This window comes from Acipenser ruthenus, chromosome 24, assembly GCF_902713425.1.
Source record: "Acipenser ruthenus chromosome 24, fAciRut3.2 maternal haplotype, whole genome shotgun sequence".
In the NCBI taxonomy this organism is placed as follows: Eukaryota; Metazoa; Chordata; class Actinopteri; order Acipenseriformes; family Acipenseridae; genus Acipenser; species Acipenser ruthenus.
This window is the reverse complement of record NC_081212.1, coordinates 14,409,231-14,428,970: the sequence shown is the minus strand read 5'-3', so window position 1 is coordinate 14,428,970 and position 19,740 is coordinate 14,409,231. Positions and strand designations below refer to the sequence as shown.

At 46.5% G+C, this 19,740-nt stretch overlaps 1 protein-coding gene across 4 annotated transcripts in view; it reads left to right on the top strand.

Annotated features, from left to right (window-relative positions):
- LOC117429240 (protein mono-ADP-ribosyltransferase PARP6) overlaps window positions 1-18,780 on the top strand; it is a 50,402-nt gene extending 31,622 nt beyond the window's left edge. For all 4 annotated transcript variants that reach the window (XM_058998416.1, XM_058998417.1, XM_058998415.1 and 1 more), the window contains exons 19-23: window positions 1,097-1,166; window positions 9,872-9,951; window positions 10,567-10,630; window positions 13,855-13,939; window positions 14,470-18,780. In XM_058998416.1, coding sequence (XP_058854399.1) covers window positions 1,097-1,166; window positions 9,872-9,951; window positions 10,567-10,630; window positions 13,855-13,939; window positions 14,470-14,572 — 402 coding nt within the window. In that variant the 3' untranslated portion in view covers window positions 14,573-18,780. The remainder of the gene's footprint in view (window positions 1-1,096; window positions 1,167-9,871; window positions 9,952-10,566; window positions 10,631-13,854; window positions 13,940-14,469) is intronic.
- The last annotated feature ends 960 nt before the right edge of the window (window positions 18,781-19,740 follow it).

Below are 19,740 nucleotides of genomic sequence, written 5' to 3'. Positions count from 1 at the left end.
CTGCACTGACACGACTCGGGGTAGAATTCACAGTGCTGTCACTGTGCTGCACTGACACGACTCAGGGGGTAGAATTCACAGTGCTGTCACTGTGCTGCACTGACACGACTCAGGGTAGAATTCACAGTGCTGTCACTGTGCTGCACTGACACGACTCAGGGTAGAATTCACAGTGCTGTCACTGTGCTGCACTGACACGACTCTGGGTAGAATTCACAGTGCTGTCACTGTGCTGCACTGACACGACTCAGGGGGTAGAATTCATAGTGCTGTCACTGTGCTGTACTGGCACGACTCGGGGTAAAATTCATGGTGCTGTCACTGCGCTGCACTGACACGACTCAGGGTAGAATTCACAGTGCTGTCACTGTGCTGCACTGACACGACTCAGGGGGTAGAATTCACAGTGCTGTCACTGTGCTGGACTGACACGATTCAGGGGGTAGAATTCATAGTGCTGTCACTGTGCTGTACTGACACGACTCGGGGTAGAATTCATAGTGCTGTCACTGTGCTGTACTGACACGACTCAGGAGGTAGAATTCATAGTGCTGTCACTGTGCTGTACTGGCACGACTCGGGGTAGAATTCATGGTGCTGTCACTGCGCTGCACTGACACGACTCGGGGTAGAATTCATAGTGCTGTCACTGCTGCACAGACACGACTCAGGGGGTAGAATTCACAGTGCTTTCACTGCGCTGCACTGACACGATTCAGGGGGTAGAATTCACAGATTCTATTTCATTTCTCATTTAAACTTTTAAATATTTCAAATGTTTTTAACCAAGGAGAAAGGCCATCATGAGAAGCTGGCCTCTATACTTGCATATCCTTGACAATAGCTGAACGTTTTGGATCAATTCTACATTAGCACTTTGATGCTGTGAAGTATAAAGTAACTGTAAAGTAATATCCTCCCTGTGTCTGGTGTTGGGAGCTGCCTGTGTTCAGATCATTACAATAGAGCTGAAGAGAGACAAGCCGGGATGTTTTTCTACAGCACGCTCACACACTCACTCACACACACACTCCTTGCCCTTGCCTCTCTCACTGTGAGTGTAATTGTGATTGTCACCGTGTCTTTTCAATGCAAGCTGCACGGGGCAGCGTACGGGAAGGGCATCTATCTCAGCCCCATCTCCAGTATATCATTTGGATACTCAGGTAGGAATACACTTTACTAACTTACCAAACCATGAAGCCAGATGGGATTGTGTTTGCATATCACATCAACCATATATACATACAGTATATATATATATATATATATATATATATATATATATATATATATATATATATATATATATATATATATATGTTTGATCTGATATGCATTGCTGTGCATGGTTAACTAATATGTATGGTTACTTTGAGCAGCTGTTCAGTCCTTATAAACAAAAACTTTAAAGTAATAGTAAAGGTGGACAAGTACAACATGAATTCAAACGTATTTAGGTTTCAGACATGAGAGTCATTCATCAGCTACAACAAGAGTCCAGTGAGTTGTTTGTTTTAAAGAATTAATTTCAAATAAAGCCAAGTGGGGCTTCATGGTAGAATGTTCCTCTCAAAAGGTTCCGAAGTGCAGAGTTTGAAAAAGCTTGTGTTCTTTCTGCTTTCTGGTTTCAGGTGTTCCATAGCATTTGTAAATTCCACGGACAGTGACATCATCAATAGACTATCCAACAGTATTAAAATATATAGCTACAGATGACCAAGTGGATTTGATCTTAATCTTTCTGAGTGATCTGCCAAATGTATTTTATTCTCTCCAATATATAGCAAGTTACACTTTTTGCAGATGATACAATCCACAATCCCCTTCGTAGTGCAAGTCAACTGTTCGTTAATGGTGATAGAAGATTTCGGACCATGAATTTCCAAGTTTGTGTTTACAGGTTGCACAACGAGATCTGTTGAAAGGAAAAGTGCCTTTTGAAGTATTGCTTTCAGAAGGGATAGAGCTGTGGACCAAATAGTCTCTAATGCTTTTACTCTCCTATATGATATTAATGGAGGTTCTTTAAAAATGACTGCCGTAGATGGACCCTCTTGCAAAATTGTAAAGCTCTTTTCAATGATGTATTGAATTATTTGTAGGAGGATCTGTTAGTAGAAGAGGTATATGATGATTTGCATATTGCTTTCTTTGATATAGGGCTTCGCTCCTGTTTAATATAAATATCCGGGTCTTGGCTGTATTGATGATGTGGTCTGTGTATCCACAGCTCTTAAACTTGCAAATTTCATCTGCTTTTGTTTTGAAATCATCCTCTTCACTGCAGATGCGTCTGAGGCACAATAGTTGTGAATAAGCAATGGAATCTCAACAGGTTTTAGGGTGTGAGGAGTTGTATTGGCGATTCGAATGGGAGTCATATTGGAGATTTGAATGGGAGTTGTATTGGAGATTCGAATGGGAGTCATATTGGAGATTCAAGGAGTTGTATTGGAGATTTGAATGGGAGTCTGTTTCTTTGTAACAGACGCTGGTAGTAATACAGGAATTGTCGACAACACATACATTGATGTCTAAGAAACATCTCGTTGTGCAACCTGTAAACACACAAACACAAACTTGGAAATTCCTGGTCCTAAATCTTCTATCACCATCAATGAACAATTGACTTGCACTAACAAGGGGATTGTGGATTGTATCGTCTGCAAAAAGTGCAACCTGCTATATATTGTAGATCCTAAAGGACGTTTAGCAGCTCGCTTTGTAGAACACCTCAGAAGCATTAAGATCAAATCCACCTGGTCATCTGTAGCTATACATTTTAATACTGTTGGACATTCTATTGGTGATGTCACTGTCTGTGGAATTTACAAATGCTATGGAACACACACAACCAGAAAGCAAAAAGAACACAAGCTGATTTTCAAACTCTGCACGGAACCTCTTGGGATGAACATTCTACCATGAAGCCCCACTTGGCTTTATCAGTTCTTAAAAAACAAAAAACTCATTGGACTCCATGGCATTTTAGCTGATGAAGGACTCTTATGTTGGTGTGATGTGCATTGATGTGCATGGTTAACTCATATACAGTACATGGTGACTCTGAACAGCTGTTCAGTCCTGTGCCTCTCTCAAGCAGATTGTTTTGTGATATGGAATCCAAACCGTTTCAGTGCAAGCATGGTTGAGTATTGTATAACCATGGGACAAACCAAGATGACAATAAAATCACTTTCCAATAGTGCACCTACTGTGTGCTCTCTATCAAACTTTCTTCACTCTCCTGTCTGTCCTGCTTGACCTGACCTGCACAGAGTTTGTGTTTATTGTGTTCATGCACTATAGTAAATGAATCAGTCATGTTGCAGTTTGTGTTTATTGTGTTCATGCACTATAGTAAATGAATCAGTCATGTTGCAGTTTGTGTTTCTTGTGTTCATGCACTAAGGTAAATGAATCAGTCATGTTGCAGTTTGTGTTTCTTGTGTTCATGCACTATAGTAAATGAATCAGTCATGTTGCAGTTTGTGTTTCTTGTGTTCATGCACTATAGTAAATGAATCAGTCATGTTGCAGTTTGTGTTTATTGTGGTTATGCACTATAGTAAATGAATCAGTCATGTTGCATTTTGTGTTTATTGTGTTCATGCACTATAGTAAATGAATCAGTCATGTGAGGGACTGCCTATTTTCATAAAAGTGTGTTGTACATGCTGCTGGTGTTTGCTATTTTTTGTCCCACTGTCACAAAGACGGCCAGAGTGGGTGGCGTCAGACCAGAGAGGAATACACAGACAGAGACGGTGGTGATGATGAGCTGAGTGCAATGGCTGCACTCAGCGTTTAATAACAAATAAAAGGTTTTAAACAGTACACAAAACAGGACACGGCACTTGCGCCAAAATAAACAGACATACAAAACGACTAAACACTAAACAGACGGTGCAGGACAGACGAACAAACACGGTGAGTGAAAACACTTATCTTTACGCTTTTGCTTTCTTTTACTTTCTCCTTCTCTCTCTCCCGTTCTCCACTCACCGAACACCAAAACCACGAGTGACTAAACGTGCATCTATTTATACTGTTTGTGCTGGGATTCAATTACTAATTAATTATTCACTTGAATCCCAGCACGTGAATTAATTACGTGAAACCCCGTGTTCACATATTATATTTTAAATGCACGTGCGTGATGTGCAATCCCGTGCCTAAATACAATTCTACACTTTTTAAATACACGTGAAACACAGACCCGTTTATATCCCCGTGTACCAATCTATACACCAACATTAACACACGCACGGAACATACAAACACAGAACACACAAATGCACACAGGGGCGGGGCACTTTGCCACATATACCCCCCCTTGTGCGCAGCACACATGGCCTCAACGGCCACCTCCCCCCTTAAATACCCAGCAGTCCAGGCCAAAGTCTTGGGCTGGGAAGGAAGGCTTCAGTGGGCCCATGTCTGGAAATGCTGTCAGCTCCCCTGCCGGTAGTGGCACGGCTGACAGCATGCTGGTCCCGTCCTGCAGCGAAAAAGCTGCGGGGGCAGGTGGTCCCCCGACCTCCCCCTTCTTCGTAGCCGGCAGCTCCCTCCTGTGGGGCTCCGGCCACAAGAACTCCTGCAGCGAAACTACTGCTGGGGAAAGTGGTCTCCAGACCTCGTCCCCCTTCTTCGTGGCCGGCAGCTCCCCTTTCTGGGGCTCCGGCCACCGTACTCCCTGTGGAGGTACGGGCAGCAGAGGCAGCTCCAGCTCCTCTGCTCCTGACGGTGGTGGAGGCAGAGGCAGCTCCAGGTCCTCTGCTCCTGGCGGTGGTGGAGGCAGAGGCAGCTCCAGCTCCTCTGCTCCTGGTGGTGGTGGAGGCAGAGGCAGCTCCAGCTCCTCTGCTCCTGGTGGTGGTGGAGGCAGAGGCAGCTCCAGCTCCTCTGCTCCTGGCGGTGGTGGAGGCAGAGGCAGAGGCAGCTCCTGCTCCTCTGCTCCTTGCGGTGGTGGTGGCGGAGGCAGAGGCAGCTCCTGCTCCTCTGCTCCTTGCGGTGGTGGTGGCGGAGGCAGAGGCAGCTCCTGCTCCTCTGCTCCTGGAGGTGGTGGAGGCAGAGGCAGCTCCTGCTCCTCTGCTCCTGGAGGTGGTGGAGGCAGAGGCAGCTCCAGGTCCTCTGCTCCTGGCGGTGGTGGAGGCAGAGGCAGCTCCAGCTCCTCTGCTCCTGGTGGTGGTGGAGGCAGAGGCAGCTCCAGCTCCTCTGCTCCTGGTGGTGGTGGAGGCAGAGGCAGCTCCAGCTCCTCTGCTCCTGGCGGTGGTGGAGGCAGAGGCAGAGGCAGCTCCTGCTCCTCTGCTCCTTGCGGTGGTGGTGGCGGAGGCAGAGGCAGCTCCTGCTCCTCTGCTCCTTGCGGTGGTGGTGGCGGAGGCAGAGGCAGCTCCTGCTCCTCTGCTCCTGGAGGTGGTGGAGGCAGAGGCAGCTCCTGCTCCTCTCCCTCGGGTGGTGGTGGTGGTGGAGGCAGAGGCAGCTCCTGCTCCTCTCCCTCAGGTGGTGGAGGCAGAGGCAGCTCCTGCTCCTCTCCCTCAGGTGGTGGTGGTGGAGGCAGAGGCAGCTCCTGCTCCTCTCCCTCGGGTGGTGGTGGTGGAGGCAGAGGCAGCTCCTGCTCCTCTCCCTCAGGTGGTGGTGGTGGAGGCAGAGGCAGCTCCTGCTCCTCTCCCTCAGGTGGTGGAGGCAGAGGCAGCTCCTGCTCCTCTCCCTCAGGTGGTGGTGGTGGAGGCAGAGGCAGCTCCTGCTCCTCTCCCTCGGGTGGTGGAGGCAGAGGCAGCTCCTGCTCCTCTCCCTCGGGCTGTGGACGTTCGGGCTCCTCCCACTCGGGCTGTGGACGTTCGGGCTCCTCCCACTCGGGCTGTGGACGTTCGGGCTCCACCCACTCGGGCTGTGGACGTTCGGGCTCCTCCCGCTCAGGCATAGGACATGGCAGCAAGGGCTCCTCTTCTTCATCCTGCATGGGGCATAGGGCCAACGTGTGCCCATATGCCCCACAGTCTTTGGGCCATTGCCTGTAGGGTCCGGTGGACGGAGCAGGGTATGGTGGTGTGGCTAGTTTGGCCACAGTCGAAACACCACAGCCCTGCTTCCACCTTTCTCCCTTTGCCCTCCTGTGCTCTTCTCCCCATTTCTTCTCCTTTGGGTTTTTTTTTTTTTTTTTTTTTTTTTCCCAAAAAAAAACTGCGGTTCCCGCTCTGGCCTGAGCCCTGGAGGCGCTGTTGTCCCGGTTCTGACACCACGTGTCACAAAGACGGCCAGAGTGGGTGGCGTCAGACCAGAGAGGAATACACAGACAGAGACGGTGGTGATGATGAGCTGAGTGCAATGGCTGCACTCAGCGTTTAATAACAAATAAAAGGTTTTAAACAGTACACAAAACAGGACACGGCACTTGCGCCAAAATAAACAGACATACAAAACGACTAAACACTAAACAGACGGTGCAGGACAGACGAACAAACACGGTGAGTGAAAACACTTATCTTTACGCTTTTGCTTTCTTTTACTTTCTCCTTCTCTCTCTCCCGTTCTCCACTCACCGAACACCAAAACCACGAGTGACTAAACGTGCATCTATTTATACTGTTTGTGCTGGGATTCAATTACTAATTAATTATTCACTTGAATCCCAGCACGTGAATTAATTACGTGAAACCCCGTGTTCACATATTATATTTTAAATGCACGTGCGTGATGTGCAATCCCGTGCCTAAATACAATTCTACACTTTTTAAATACACGTGAAACACAGACCCGTTTATATCCCCGTGTACCAATCTATACACCAACATTAACACACGCACGGAACATACAAACACAGAACACACAAATGCACACAGGGGCGGGGCACTTTGCCACACCCACCCATGGAAGAACTGAGAGAAATTGCCCAGCGTGGAGTAAGTCTGTCTGTCTCCCAGACTGATGTAATTGTTTGCAGAGTACCTCTATGGCCACCAGATGTCTCTGTCGTGCTGTCTAAATCACATGTTAAATTTCAATGTTAAATTTCAAAACAGAGAATTGCACATGTGAAGATTCAGATTTCCTACATACACACACACACACACAACGCACACACACACATACACACACACACACACACACATGCACACACGCACACACTACCTTCCTATAGGACCATATCAATGTTTCAGAATAATGGGGAATTCGTTCACATTTAACCCCACTACTTACACCCCTTGCTTGTTCACTAAATATCTTGGTATCCTGAATTACTAATCAACCTCTTACATGCATGTAAATAACTTTAATGAGCAAGCAATCTCACAGTGCAGTGGTACCCCAGTTATTATCAACGGAATGGAGAGACATTTATTCTTCATTTTACTCCCAAAACAAGAGTTTAGGCAATCAACAGATTATGCAATGCGATATCTCAAAGAAGGGACAAGATATCTCAAAGAAGGGACAGGATATCTCATAGAAGGGACAGGATATCTCAAAGAAGGGACAGGATATCTCAAAGAAGGGACAGGATATCTCAAAGAAGGGACAGGATATCTCATAGAAGGAACAGGATATCTCATAGAAGGGACAGGATATCTCATAGAAGGGACAGGATATCTCATAGAAGGGACAGGATATTTCATAGAAGGGATGATATCTCATAGAAGGGACAGGATATCTCATAGAAGGGACAGGATATCTCATAGAAGGGACAATATCTCATAGAAGGGACAATATCTCATAGAAGGGACAGGATATCTCAAAGAAGGGACAGGATATCTCAAAGAAGGGACAGGATATCTCAAAGAAGGGACAGGATATCTCATAGAAGGAACAGGATATCTCATAGAAGGGACAGGATATCTCATAGAAGGGACGATATCTCATAGAAGGGACAGGATATCTCATAGAAGGGACAGGATATCTCATAGAAGGGACAGGATATCTCATAGAAGGGATGATATCTCATAGAAGGGACAGGATATCTCATAGAAGGGACAGGATATCTCATAGAAGGGACAATATCTCATAGAAGGGACAATATCTCATAGAAGGGACAGGATATCTCAAAGAAGGGACAGGATATCTCAAAGAAGGGACAGGATATCTCAAAGAAGGGACAGGATATCTCAAAGAAGGGACAGGATATCTCATAGAAGGAACAGGATATCTCATAGAAGGGACAGGATATCTCATAGAAGGGACAATATCTCATAGAAGGGACAGGATATCTCATAGAAGGGACAGGATATCTCATAGAAGGGACAGAATATCTCATAGAAGGAACAGGATATCTCATAGAAGGAAAAGGATATCTCATAGAAGGGATGATATCTCATAGAAGGGACAGGATATCTCATAGAAGGGACAGGATATCTCATAGAAGGGATGATATCTCATAGAAGGGACAGGATATCTCATAGAAGGGACAGGATATCTCATAGAAGGGATGATATCTCATAGAAGGGACAGGATATCTCATAGAAGGGACAGGATATCTCATAGAAGGGACAGGATATCTCATAGAAGGGACAGGATATCTCAAAGGGACAGGATATCTCATAGAAGGGACAGGATATCTCATAGAAGGGACAGAATATCTCATAGAAGGAACAGGATATCTCATAGAAGGGACAGGATATCTCATAGAAGAGACGATATCTCATAGAAGGGACAGGATATCTCATAGAAGGGACAGGATATCTCATAGAAGGGACAGAATATCTCATAGAAGGAACAGGATATCTCATAGAAGGGAAAGGATATCTCATAGAAGGGATGATATCTCATAGAAGGGACAGGATATCTCATAGAAGGGACAGGATATCTAATAGAAGGGACGATATCTCATAGAAGGGACAGGATATCTCATTGAAGGGACAGGATATCTCAAAGAAGGGACAGGATATCTCATAGAAGGGACAGGATATCTCAAAGAAGGGACAGGATATCTCATAGAAGGGACAGGATATCTCATAGAAGGGACGATATCTCAAAGAAGGGACAGGATATCTCATAGAAGGGACAGGATATCTCATAGAAGGGATGATATCTCATAGAAGGGACAGGATACCTCATAGAAGGGACAGGATATTTCATAGAAGGGACAGGATATCTCATAGAAGGGACGATATCTCATAGAAGGGACAGGATATCTCATAGAAGGGACAGGATATCTCATAGAAGGGACAGGTCAGAAAAGAAATGTGAGCAGCACACAACCGTTTCATTGCTCTTGAAACTTTATTGGAAGTATTTCTCCACTGACATTAAAATGGGTGTCCAAGTTTGCCCCAATTGTGTCTTGTTTAACCTCTTTATATGGCTGTCCCTTTTTTCCGTATTTGTTTGTTTTTGTACATGTGAAAGCCCCCCCCCCCAATCACTTTGCAAGCTGCAAGCACACCTCAGTACTCTGGGGGGGCTAAGTCGAGACCAACAACTCCTTTCACTTGTGACCTGAGTAGAACCCCAGGCCTCCAGCGCTGAATGACAGTAGAGGCCTGTGTCCCCTAGCCCTATAGGAGGAAAACAATAAAATCCCTTAAAAAGTGAATTGAACTGCACTACATGCACCTCTGTTGTTTCTTACTAGTTCAGTAACAATACTGGAGAACAGAGCTAAATGTGGTCCACAATCTGGACAGCATAGTGTTTACAGACAGGATCATAGTGCACATTTCAAGGTATGCCTCTGCTTGGTTTGTGGATTGTGCCGGAGTGGAGTGTGTAGGGGGCTGCTCTAGAGGAGCGCAGGGGAGTGTATAGGAGGCTGCTCTAGAGGAGCGCTGGGGAGTGTGTAGGGGGCTGCTCTAGAGGAGCGCAGGGGAGTGTGTAGGGGGGCTGCTCTAGAGGAGCTCTGCTGACAGGCTGTTGTTGTTGTTTTGTTCTCTGATAGGGATGGGGAAGGGGCAGCACCGCATGCCTTCGAAAGACGAGCTAGTTCAGCGCTACAACAGGATGAACACCATCCCACAGGTACAGTGTAAGGGTACAGGGAGCTACGGCAGTACTGGAAATACTACCACTATTTCCGTCAGCTCTAACCACTAGACCACACTGCCTCCCTCCCAGCCTCTCAGCTCTAACCACTAGACCACACTGCCTCCCTCCCAGCCTCTCAGCTCTAACCACTAGACCACCCTGCCTCCCTCCCAGCCCCTCAGCTCTAACCACTAGACCACACTGCCTCCCTCCCAGCCCCTCAGCTCTAACCACTAGACCACCCTGCCTCCCTCCCAGCCCCTCAGCTCTATCCACTAGACCACACTGCCTCCCTCCCAGCCCCTCAGCTCTAACCACTAGACCACACTACCTCCCTCCCAGCCCCTCAGCTCTAACCACTAGACCACACTGCCTCCCTCCCAGCCCCTCAGCTCTAACCACTAGACCACACTGCCTCCCTCCCAGTCCCTCAGCTCTAACCACTAGATCACACTACCTCCCTCCCAGCCCCTCAGCTCTAACCACTAGACCACACTGCCTCCCTCCCAGCCCCTCAGCTCTAGTCTCCAGCCTTCTCTTCCTTGTTTGTGCTTTCAGTGCAGTCCTGCCCCAGAATTCCCAGTCAGGTGTCTCATTTCTGTTTTTCAGAGTCGCCCGATCCAGTCCAGATTCCTGCAGAGCCGCAATTTAAACTGCATAGCGCTTTGTGAAGGTAAGAGCTGCTTCACATTCTATTCATCATAACACTTGCAGTCTACCAACAGAACACTTGTGAACCTGCAGTAACGCTTATCCACTGTATTGTTTGATGTTAGTAAGATGGGAAATAATCATACACATTTAAATCTGCTGCTGTTAAGATCACTAAACAGATCACACTGACTTTGGTTGACAACTAATAGCAGTTGCTTGGTTGGTAGATGCTTCCATATCTAAAATGGCATAAATGATTGATGTCTCAGTTTATGAGGTATTCTGGAGAGCAAATTTCCAATCCCTGCATTTTTATTAATAAAATAGCACATGCATTTGATGTTTGATTCTCATAATCTTGGTACAGCCCTATTGTAATTACTGGTATCTTAACAGTGGTGGTATTGAAATCCGGTGTTTAGAAGAATGGAGAGAAGTTAGCGAACAAGGTTTTGAAATCTCATATCTCCGCCATTCCCTCTAGCTACACATGAACAGCTTTATATTTCTATGGATTGCAGTGTGCAGTACAGAATGTCAATACTGCATTTCTCTTCAAGTCGCAGAGTGATTAAAATGTCTCTTTTAACCAACCTTTAACAGAGAGAGCAATCAAAATTAAGTGCCTCATATCGCGCCACTCAGAGACTGTTATTTATGGGATTACATGGCCGTCTGGAAAATTGTGAATATGGGTAATGAGCTGGAAATGACTTTGTTGAATGGGTGGTTATTAAAATTGCGATGTCAGTCAGTGCTATAAATAATCCTGCAGTCGAGCACAATCCTGGAATGAGATGTGACATCAGTCTGCATCGTCCAGCCCAGGCCCCGGAGCGTGATTGTGGGATTGTTTACTTTCCTTCAATGCTCCATGGTCCGCATTGGCGCTCATCATCCATGTTATGAAGTCCACATTTTTCAATTCTGGGCCGCTTGTGGATTTGTGGATGCTTATTTGAATCCTGGTTCATATCTGTCCACAGTCACCACCACATTACCATGGTGCATTTTAAATTATATAAATGCCTAATAGTTGTATACCCTTTTATGATGTATTGTTTTGAATGGTTGGGAGGTACTATATCTTACTGTAATAATAGTGGCTGCCAAATCAGGCTTATGTTGGTTTGGCATTGTCTGTTGTCCCTACTTTGATATTGTGACAGTGTTGAGGATTTTTTGATTTCTCAAGAACCAAGGAATCAAAAAACGAGAAGAAAATACTATACCATAGAGACACTACAAATCCCATAGAGACACTACAGACCTGATAGATACACTACAAACCCCATAGAAACACTACAAACCCCATAGAGACACTACAAACCATAGAAACACTACAAACCATAGAAACACTGCAAACCATAGAGACACCACAAACCCCATAGAGACACTATAAACCCCATAGAGACACACAAACCTCACAGAGACACTACAAACCTCATAGAGACACTACAAACCCCATAGACACACTAGAAACCCCATAGAAACACAATAAACCTCGTAGAGACACTACAAACCATAGAGACACTACAAACCCCATAGATACACTACAAACCCCATAGAGACACTACAAACCTCATAGAGACACTACAAACCCCATAGAGACATCACACACCCCATAGCGACACTACAAACCCCATAGAGACACTACAAACCCCATAGAGACACTAAAAATCCCATAGAGACACTAAAAACCCCACAGAGACACTACAATCCGCATAGAGACACTACAATCCGCATAGAGACACTACAAACCCCATAGAGACACTACAAACCATAGAGACACTACAAACCCCATAGAGACACCACAAACCCCATAGAGACACCACACACCCCATAGAGACACTACAAACCTCATAGAGACACTACAAACCTCATAGAGACACTACAAACCATAGGGACACTACAAACCTCAGAGACACTACAAACCTCATAGAGACACTACAAACCCCATAGAGACACTACAAACCATAGAGACACTACAAACCCCATAGAGACACTACAAACCATAGGGACACTACAAACCCCATAGAGACACTACAAACCATAGGGACACTACAAACCATAGAGACACTACAAAACCCAAAGAGAGACTACAAACCTCACAGAGACACTACAAACCATAGAGACACTACAAACCTCATAGAGACACGACAAACCATAGAGACACTACAAACCTCATATAGACACGACAAACCATAGAGACTCTACAAACCCCATAGAGACACGACAAACCATAGAAACTCTACAAACCCCATAGAGACACTACAAACCATAGAAACACTGAAAACCCCACAGAGACACTACAAACCCGTCCTTTGACCTCCTGCTAGAATGTCACAGCATCAACTGTAAATCAAACGCAAAACCAATCTATGCAAGTGTCGGCTTTTTCATTTTGACTTCTTGTATTGAAAGTGTAGCTCATATCTATTGCACGGCAAATACTAAACAGAGACACAACTGGTCCAAATTTATTAACCTAGATTATAAATCTAGGTTTTAAAGTGTTTTTTTTTTCAAAAAATAGGTTTTCTAATAGCGATAGTGCCCTCTTTATGAAGGCTCTACCTTGTGGTAGTTGACCTTGACTTTCGTTCACGCCCTCGACTTGGTCAACTACCATGAGGTAGAGCCTTCATCGATGGGCACTATCGCTTAATCCAAACCTTAGCATTTTACATGAAAGAGATATAACCAAGGCATCAAATATTTTCTTATCTGTCATTAGCACCACAGTCTTCTCACAAGGTCCGTTATTATGCTGTCGATCATTTAGTTCTCTAGAATAGCCCATAGAGGGTCATCACTTTTCACATTGTTCCTCTGGAATCATCTGTAATTTCTCTTGGAGAGCACCTGCCCACCCAGTACTTCTATCAGTGATCCAACAGGGAGATATATACCATGTCAGGGATACCACTTGCATGACAAATGAATTAGTCATTTGAGAACCAGCCCAGGCCAAAGTAATGAGTATTATTACACACGCACAGCACAGACAGGAGGAGGCTGGGGGCTTGTAAGTATTCATATGAAGCCTTCTTTCCTGGCTCCTGCATTCCTCCTTACTGTGGTTCGCGAGATTGGTGACAAGCTGCAGCGATGCTGAACAAGACCCCCGGGTGCAGTACTAACCTGCCTCCGGCACGAATCCTGCTGTCTTTTAAAGCTGCTCCTGGGAGTTGTCTTCTGAAGTCTAATGATGCAGTGTGCTTCTCTTTGTTGTTTTCGCAGTCATAACGTCAAAAGACCTGCAGAAGCACGGGAATATTTGGGTGTGCCCCGTGTCAGACCATGTCTGCACAAGATTCTTCTTTGTGTAAGTAAGAAGCCTGGATTTAGAACATATATTGGGCTGGATACAAATCCTGGTAAGACAAACTGCTAAAATATTTTAAAATGGCAGATTTAACAAGATACAAATATTTCCCTTTGGCAAATATTGGTTTTAACCTGGCTGCATTGGAAAAAAAACAAGATGGGTTTTGAAGATGATTTTGTTTAAATAGTTGGTACAATGTTCTTTTGAATCCAGTTGCTTTTTCACTCAGTTTGGAATCGGGTAGTAATCATTGTCTTCCGAAAGCAACTGGTTAATAACATGAGGATGAGGGTGTTACCGTAGGTCTAAACACAGTATCTAACAGCTGTAAAAAAACTCAACAATTATTTTTTTTTCTTTTAACTTAAAAACTTCCAGCTTTCAGTTTCTCACTTAGTATGATTCATTTTTTTTAATGAAGGTTTAGGGTAAGCAGACAACGTGTTTTATGAGTGAGTGTTTTAGTTCTAGATTCTATTTGCTGGATTAGGACAGAGTTGTTATTTTGCTTGCTCCCTATACTGCAGATATGAAGATGGCCAAGTGGGAGATGCCAATATCAATACTCAGGAGCCTAAAATCCAGAAGGAGATCATGCGTGTGATCGGGACTCATGTCTACTCCAGCTGAGGGAGGGGCAGGGGATGAGACAGGGAGAGGGCAGCTACTACACTGAGGAAACAAGAACACGACCAGCTCCACTCCCCCAGGCTCAGCATTGTGATCAGCTCCACTCCCCTGGGCTCAGCATTGTGATCAGCTCCACTCCCCTGGGCTCAGCATTGTGATCAGCTCCACTCCCAGCCCAGCTCAGCATTGTGATCAGCTCCACTCCCCCAGGCTCAGCATTGTGATCAGCTCCACTCCCCTGGGCTCAGCATTGTGATCAGCTCCACTCCCCCGGGCTCAGCATTGTAATTAGCTCCACTCCCCTGGGCTCAGCATTGTGATCAGCTCCACTCCCCAGGGCTCAGCATTGTGATCAGCTCCACTCCCCCAGGCTCAGCATTGTGATCAGCTCTACTCTCAGCCCAGCTCAGCATTGTGATCAGCTCCACTCCCCCAGGCTCAGCATTGTGATCAGCTCCACTCCCCCGGGCTCAGCATTGTGATCAGCTCCACTCCCCCGGGCTCAGCATTGTCATCAGCTCCACTCCCCCAGGCTCAGCATTGTGATCAGCTCCACTCCCAGCCCAGCTCAGCATTGTGATCAGCTCCACTCCCAGCCCAGCTCAGCATTGTGATCAGCTCCACTCCCAGCTGAGCTCAGCATTGTGATCAGCTCCACTCCCACAAGCTCAGCATTGTGATCAGCTCCACTCCCACAAGCTCAGCATTGTGATCAGCTCCACTCCCCCGGGCTCAGCATTGTGATCAGCTCCACTACCAGCTGAGCTCTGCATTGTGATCAGCTCCACTCCCAGCCCAGCTCAGCATTGTGATCAGCTCCACTCCCCAGGGCTCAGCATTGTGATCAGCTCCACTCCCCCGGGCTCAGCATTGTGATCAGCTCCACTCCCAGCTGAGCTCTGCATTGTGATCAGCTCCACTCCCAGCCCAGCTCAGCATTGTGATCAGCTCCACTCCCCAGGGCTCAGCATTGTGATCATTTCCACTCCCCAGGGCTCAGCATTGTGATCAGCTCCACTCCCCCAGGCTCAGCATTGTGATCAGCTCCACTCCCAGCCCAGCTCAGCATTGTGATCAGCTCCACTCCCAGCCCAGCTCAGCATTGTGATCAGCTCCACTCCCGAGGGCTCAGCATTGTCATCAGCTCCACTCCCACAAGCTCAGCATTGTGATCAGCTCCACTCCCAGCCCAGCTCAGCATTGTGATCAGCTCCACTCCCCCGGGCTCAGCATTGTGATCAGCTCCACTCCCCCAGGCTCAGCATTGTGATCAGCTCCACTCCCAGCCCAGCTCAGCATTGTGATCAGCTCCACTCCCCAGGGCTCAGCATTGTGATCAGCTCCACTCCCCCGGGGTCAGCATTGTCATCAGCTCCACTCCCAGCTGAGCTCTGCATTGTGATCAGCTCCACTCCCAGCCCAGCTCAGCATTGTGATCAGCTCCACTCCCCAGGGCTCAGCATTGTGATCAGCTCCACTCCCCAGGGCTCAGCATTGTGATCAGCTCCACTCCCCCGGGCTCAGCATTGTGATCAGCTCCACTCCCACAAGCTCAGCATTGTGATCAGCTCCACTCCCAGCCCAGCTCAGCATTGTGATCAGCTCCACTCCCCCGGGCTCAGCATTGTGATCAGCTCCACTCCCACAAGCTCAGCATTGTGATCAGCTCCACTCCCACAAGCTCAGCATTGTGATCAGCTCCACTCCCAGCCCAGCTCAGCATTGTGATCAGCTCCACTCCCCCGGGCTCAGCATTGTGATCAGCTCCACTCCCCAGGGCTCAGCATTGTGATCAGCTCCACTCCCCCAGGCTCAGCATTGTGATCAGCTCCACTCCCACAAGCTCAGCATTGTGATCAGCTCCACTCCCAGCCCAGCTCAGCATTGTGATCAGCTCCACTCCCCCGGGCTCAGCATTGTGATCAGCTCCACTCCCCCAGGCTCAGCATTGTAATCAGCTCCACTCCCAGCCCAGCTCAGCATTGTGATCAGCTCCACTCCCACAAGCTCAGCATTGTGATCAGCTCCACTCCCAGCCCAGCTCAGCATTGTCATCAGCTCCACTCCCCCAGGCTCAGCATTGTCATCAGCTCCACTCCCCCAGGCTCAGCATTGTGATCAGCTCCACTCCCCCAGGCTCAACATTGTGATCAGCTCCACTCCCAGCCCAGCTCAGCATTGTGATCAGCTCCACTCCCCTGGGCTCAGCATTGTGATCAGCTCCACTCCCCCGGGCTCAGCATTGTGATCAGCTCCACTCCCCCAGGCTCAGCATTGTGATCAGCTCCACTCCCAGCCCAGCTCAGCATTGTGATCAGCTCCACTCCCCCGGGCTCAGCATTGTGATCAGCTCCACTCCCCCGGGCTCAGCATTGTCATCAGCTCCACTCCCCCAGGCTCAGCATTGTGATCAGCTCCACTCCCCCAGACTCAGCATTGTGATCAGCTCCACTCCCAGCCCAGCTCAGCATTGTGATCAGCTCCACCCCAGCCCAGCTCAGCATTGTGATCAGCTCCACTCCCCCAGACTCAGCATTGTGATCAGCTCCACTCCCCCCGGGCTCAGCAATGTAATCAGCTCCACTCCCCCGGGCTCAGCATTGTCATCAGCTCCACTCCCCCAGGCTCAGCATTGTGATCACAGCACAAAGACCAGCTCTCTATCCTGCAGCCACAGACTAAGAGAGGTGACAGAGAGCCCAAACCCTGCTGTTCCCCAGGGTCTCGCACCAGGTGAAAGTAGAACAACATGAACAGCAACTAGGGGCAGGTTGCTTGCAATGCCTTCCTTAAAACAGCTACTTGGGAACATTATATTCTATAAGGACTTGCTTGAAACTTCTGTGCCATTTCTAAACGACTGGATTTTTTCAGGTTTGTCACCATGATGAGTTTCTACTGCGTGCCACTATGTGTTCCCTAGCTGGCGTCTTTCTAGTGTGTGCCGCAGTGTTCCCTAGCTGGCGTTGTGCCCTGTCGATTACAGGCCTGTTTCAGGAGGCAGGTTTGTTCATTCAGAAGCTTTAGGACTCTGGCAGTGTGAAGCGCTACTTTTCACTAACCTTGGATCTGTTTCAGACAGCAGGGTCTGCATATCCCTTTCACTTATAGTAATCCAGCTGGGGTTTCCCCTCAATTAACATTACAAAATACAATATTCTGGAAAGATGTTTTCAGTGGGGCAGGTTCGCAAGCTTTATGGCAGCAGTGTTGAGATCTGCTTCTGTTTAGATCATTAAAGACAACTGTCATCTCCTGACTGATTCAAATGACACCCCAATCACAAAGATTATTGTAGTAACTGGAAAGAAAGTAAAAACATTTTTTTTACTGATGTTTTCAATCGATCTGAGTAGTCTTTTCTTTTATTATTTTATTGCCTGAGGGTGGTGCGTTGAGGTTTTTTTTTTTTTATTGCCTGCTTGGAATCCATATTCTGGTTAGTGACGGCTACAAGCAGACATGTCTAAAGTATTACTCCAATAAATACAGCAGTGCTGGGACACATTTTAAAATATTCAAACAAACACTGCGTGAAATGGCAAAAATCACCTTGTGTGTATTCTTATTCCAGAATTTATAAATGTTTGTATTAAAAAGATATCATGCAATGGAAACACATGATGTTTCCCTTAGGTCATTTAATTGGGTACTTTACTCCTGAGAGATTTATACTTTCAATTTCCAGCTAATGGAGAATAAAAGAAAGTTTGATTATTCCATTAAACTCATGTTCGTCCCAGAACTAAAATCCAGGAGCGCTAATGGCAGCCACAGGACAGTTTCTAACGACCGGAATAGGCCATTTTATTTCAAATTCCTGTCATATTTAAAGAGATTGGCAATATAGCTACAGTGCAGCACTACAGTATGGCACTGTCACAAAGACGGCCAGAGTGGGTTGCGTCAGACCAGACAGGAATTCAAACACACAGACAGACGGTGGTGATGAGCTGAGTGCAATGGCTGCACTCAGCGTTTATTAACAAATAAAAGGTTTTAAACGGTACACAAAACACAGGACACGGCACTTGTAGCCAAAAAAAAAAGACAGACAAAACGGACTAACACTAAACAAACGGTGCACGGAGAGACAAACAAACACGGTGAGAACAAACACTTTACGTTTACTTTTAATGATTTTAACTCTCCTCTCTCTCTCTCTCTCTCTCTCTCTCTCTCTCTCTCTCTCTCTCTCTCTCTCTCTCTCCTCTCTCTCTCTCTCTCTCTCTCTCCTCTCTCTCTCTCTCTCTCTCTCTCTCTCTCTCCTCTCTCTCTCTCTCTCTCCTCTCTCTCTCTCTCCTCTCTCTCTCTCTCCTCTCTCTCTCTCTCTCTCTCTCTCTCTCTCTCTCTCACCCGTTCTCCTCTTCCGAACACCTAACCCTGACTGACTAAAAATGTGCCTATTTATACTGTTGTGCTGGGATTCAATTACTAATTAATTATTCACCTTGAATCCCAGCACGTGAATTAATTCTGTGCAACCCCGTGCTCACATATTATATTTTAAATGCACGTGCGTGATGTGCAATCCCGTGCCTAAATACAAATATACACTTTTTAAACACACGTGAAACACAGACCTGTTTATATCCCGTGTACCAATCTATACACCAACATTAACATACGCACGCATATATACAACATAGAACACACAAATGCACACAGGGGCGGGGCACTTTGCCACAGGCACTTTTTCAAACTGTATTTTGAAGTTAAAGAAGGTGCAAATGTTAAATACATTCTGTTGCACTTTTGCATTCCCAAACCAAGCAAGAACCTACTAACCTGATAACTCTTAAATAAAATATCCCTAACAGCCCTCCAGCATGCATCCTGTTCAATGATGCCTACTTTTCCAGTGGAGATGCTGAATATATTCCTGTATTTGTTCTCCTGTATGTAAATACAAAAACAACTCTTTTCAAGGAGGAGGAGAGGGTATTGTCAGAGTCCTCTACCTGAGTTCCAGTGTGTCTTCAAACCGATCACGAGAATTGAAAAGAAATGTTCTCCTCTGCACTGACAAGGAAGTGCAGTCAGCACAGCATTCAGTTCTGCCTGTGCTAAACAGCTCTTAAAAACCTTGGTTCCTATCAATAGCAATATAGACATTGAGGTAACCGGTAACACAGGAAGGAAGTGAGTCAGTGTCATGCTAGCTCTGC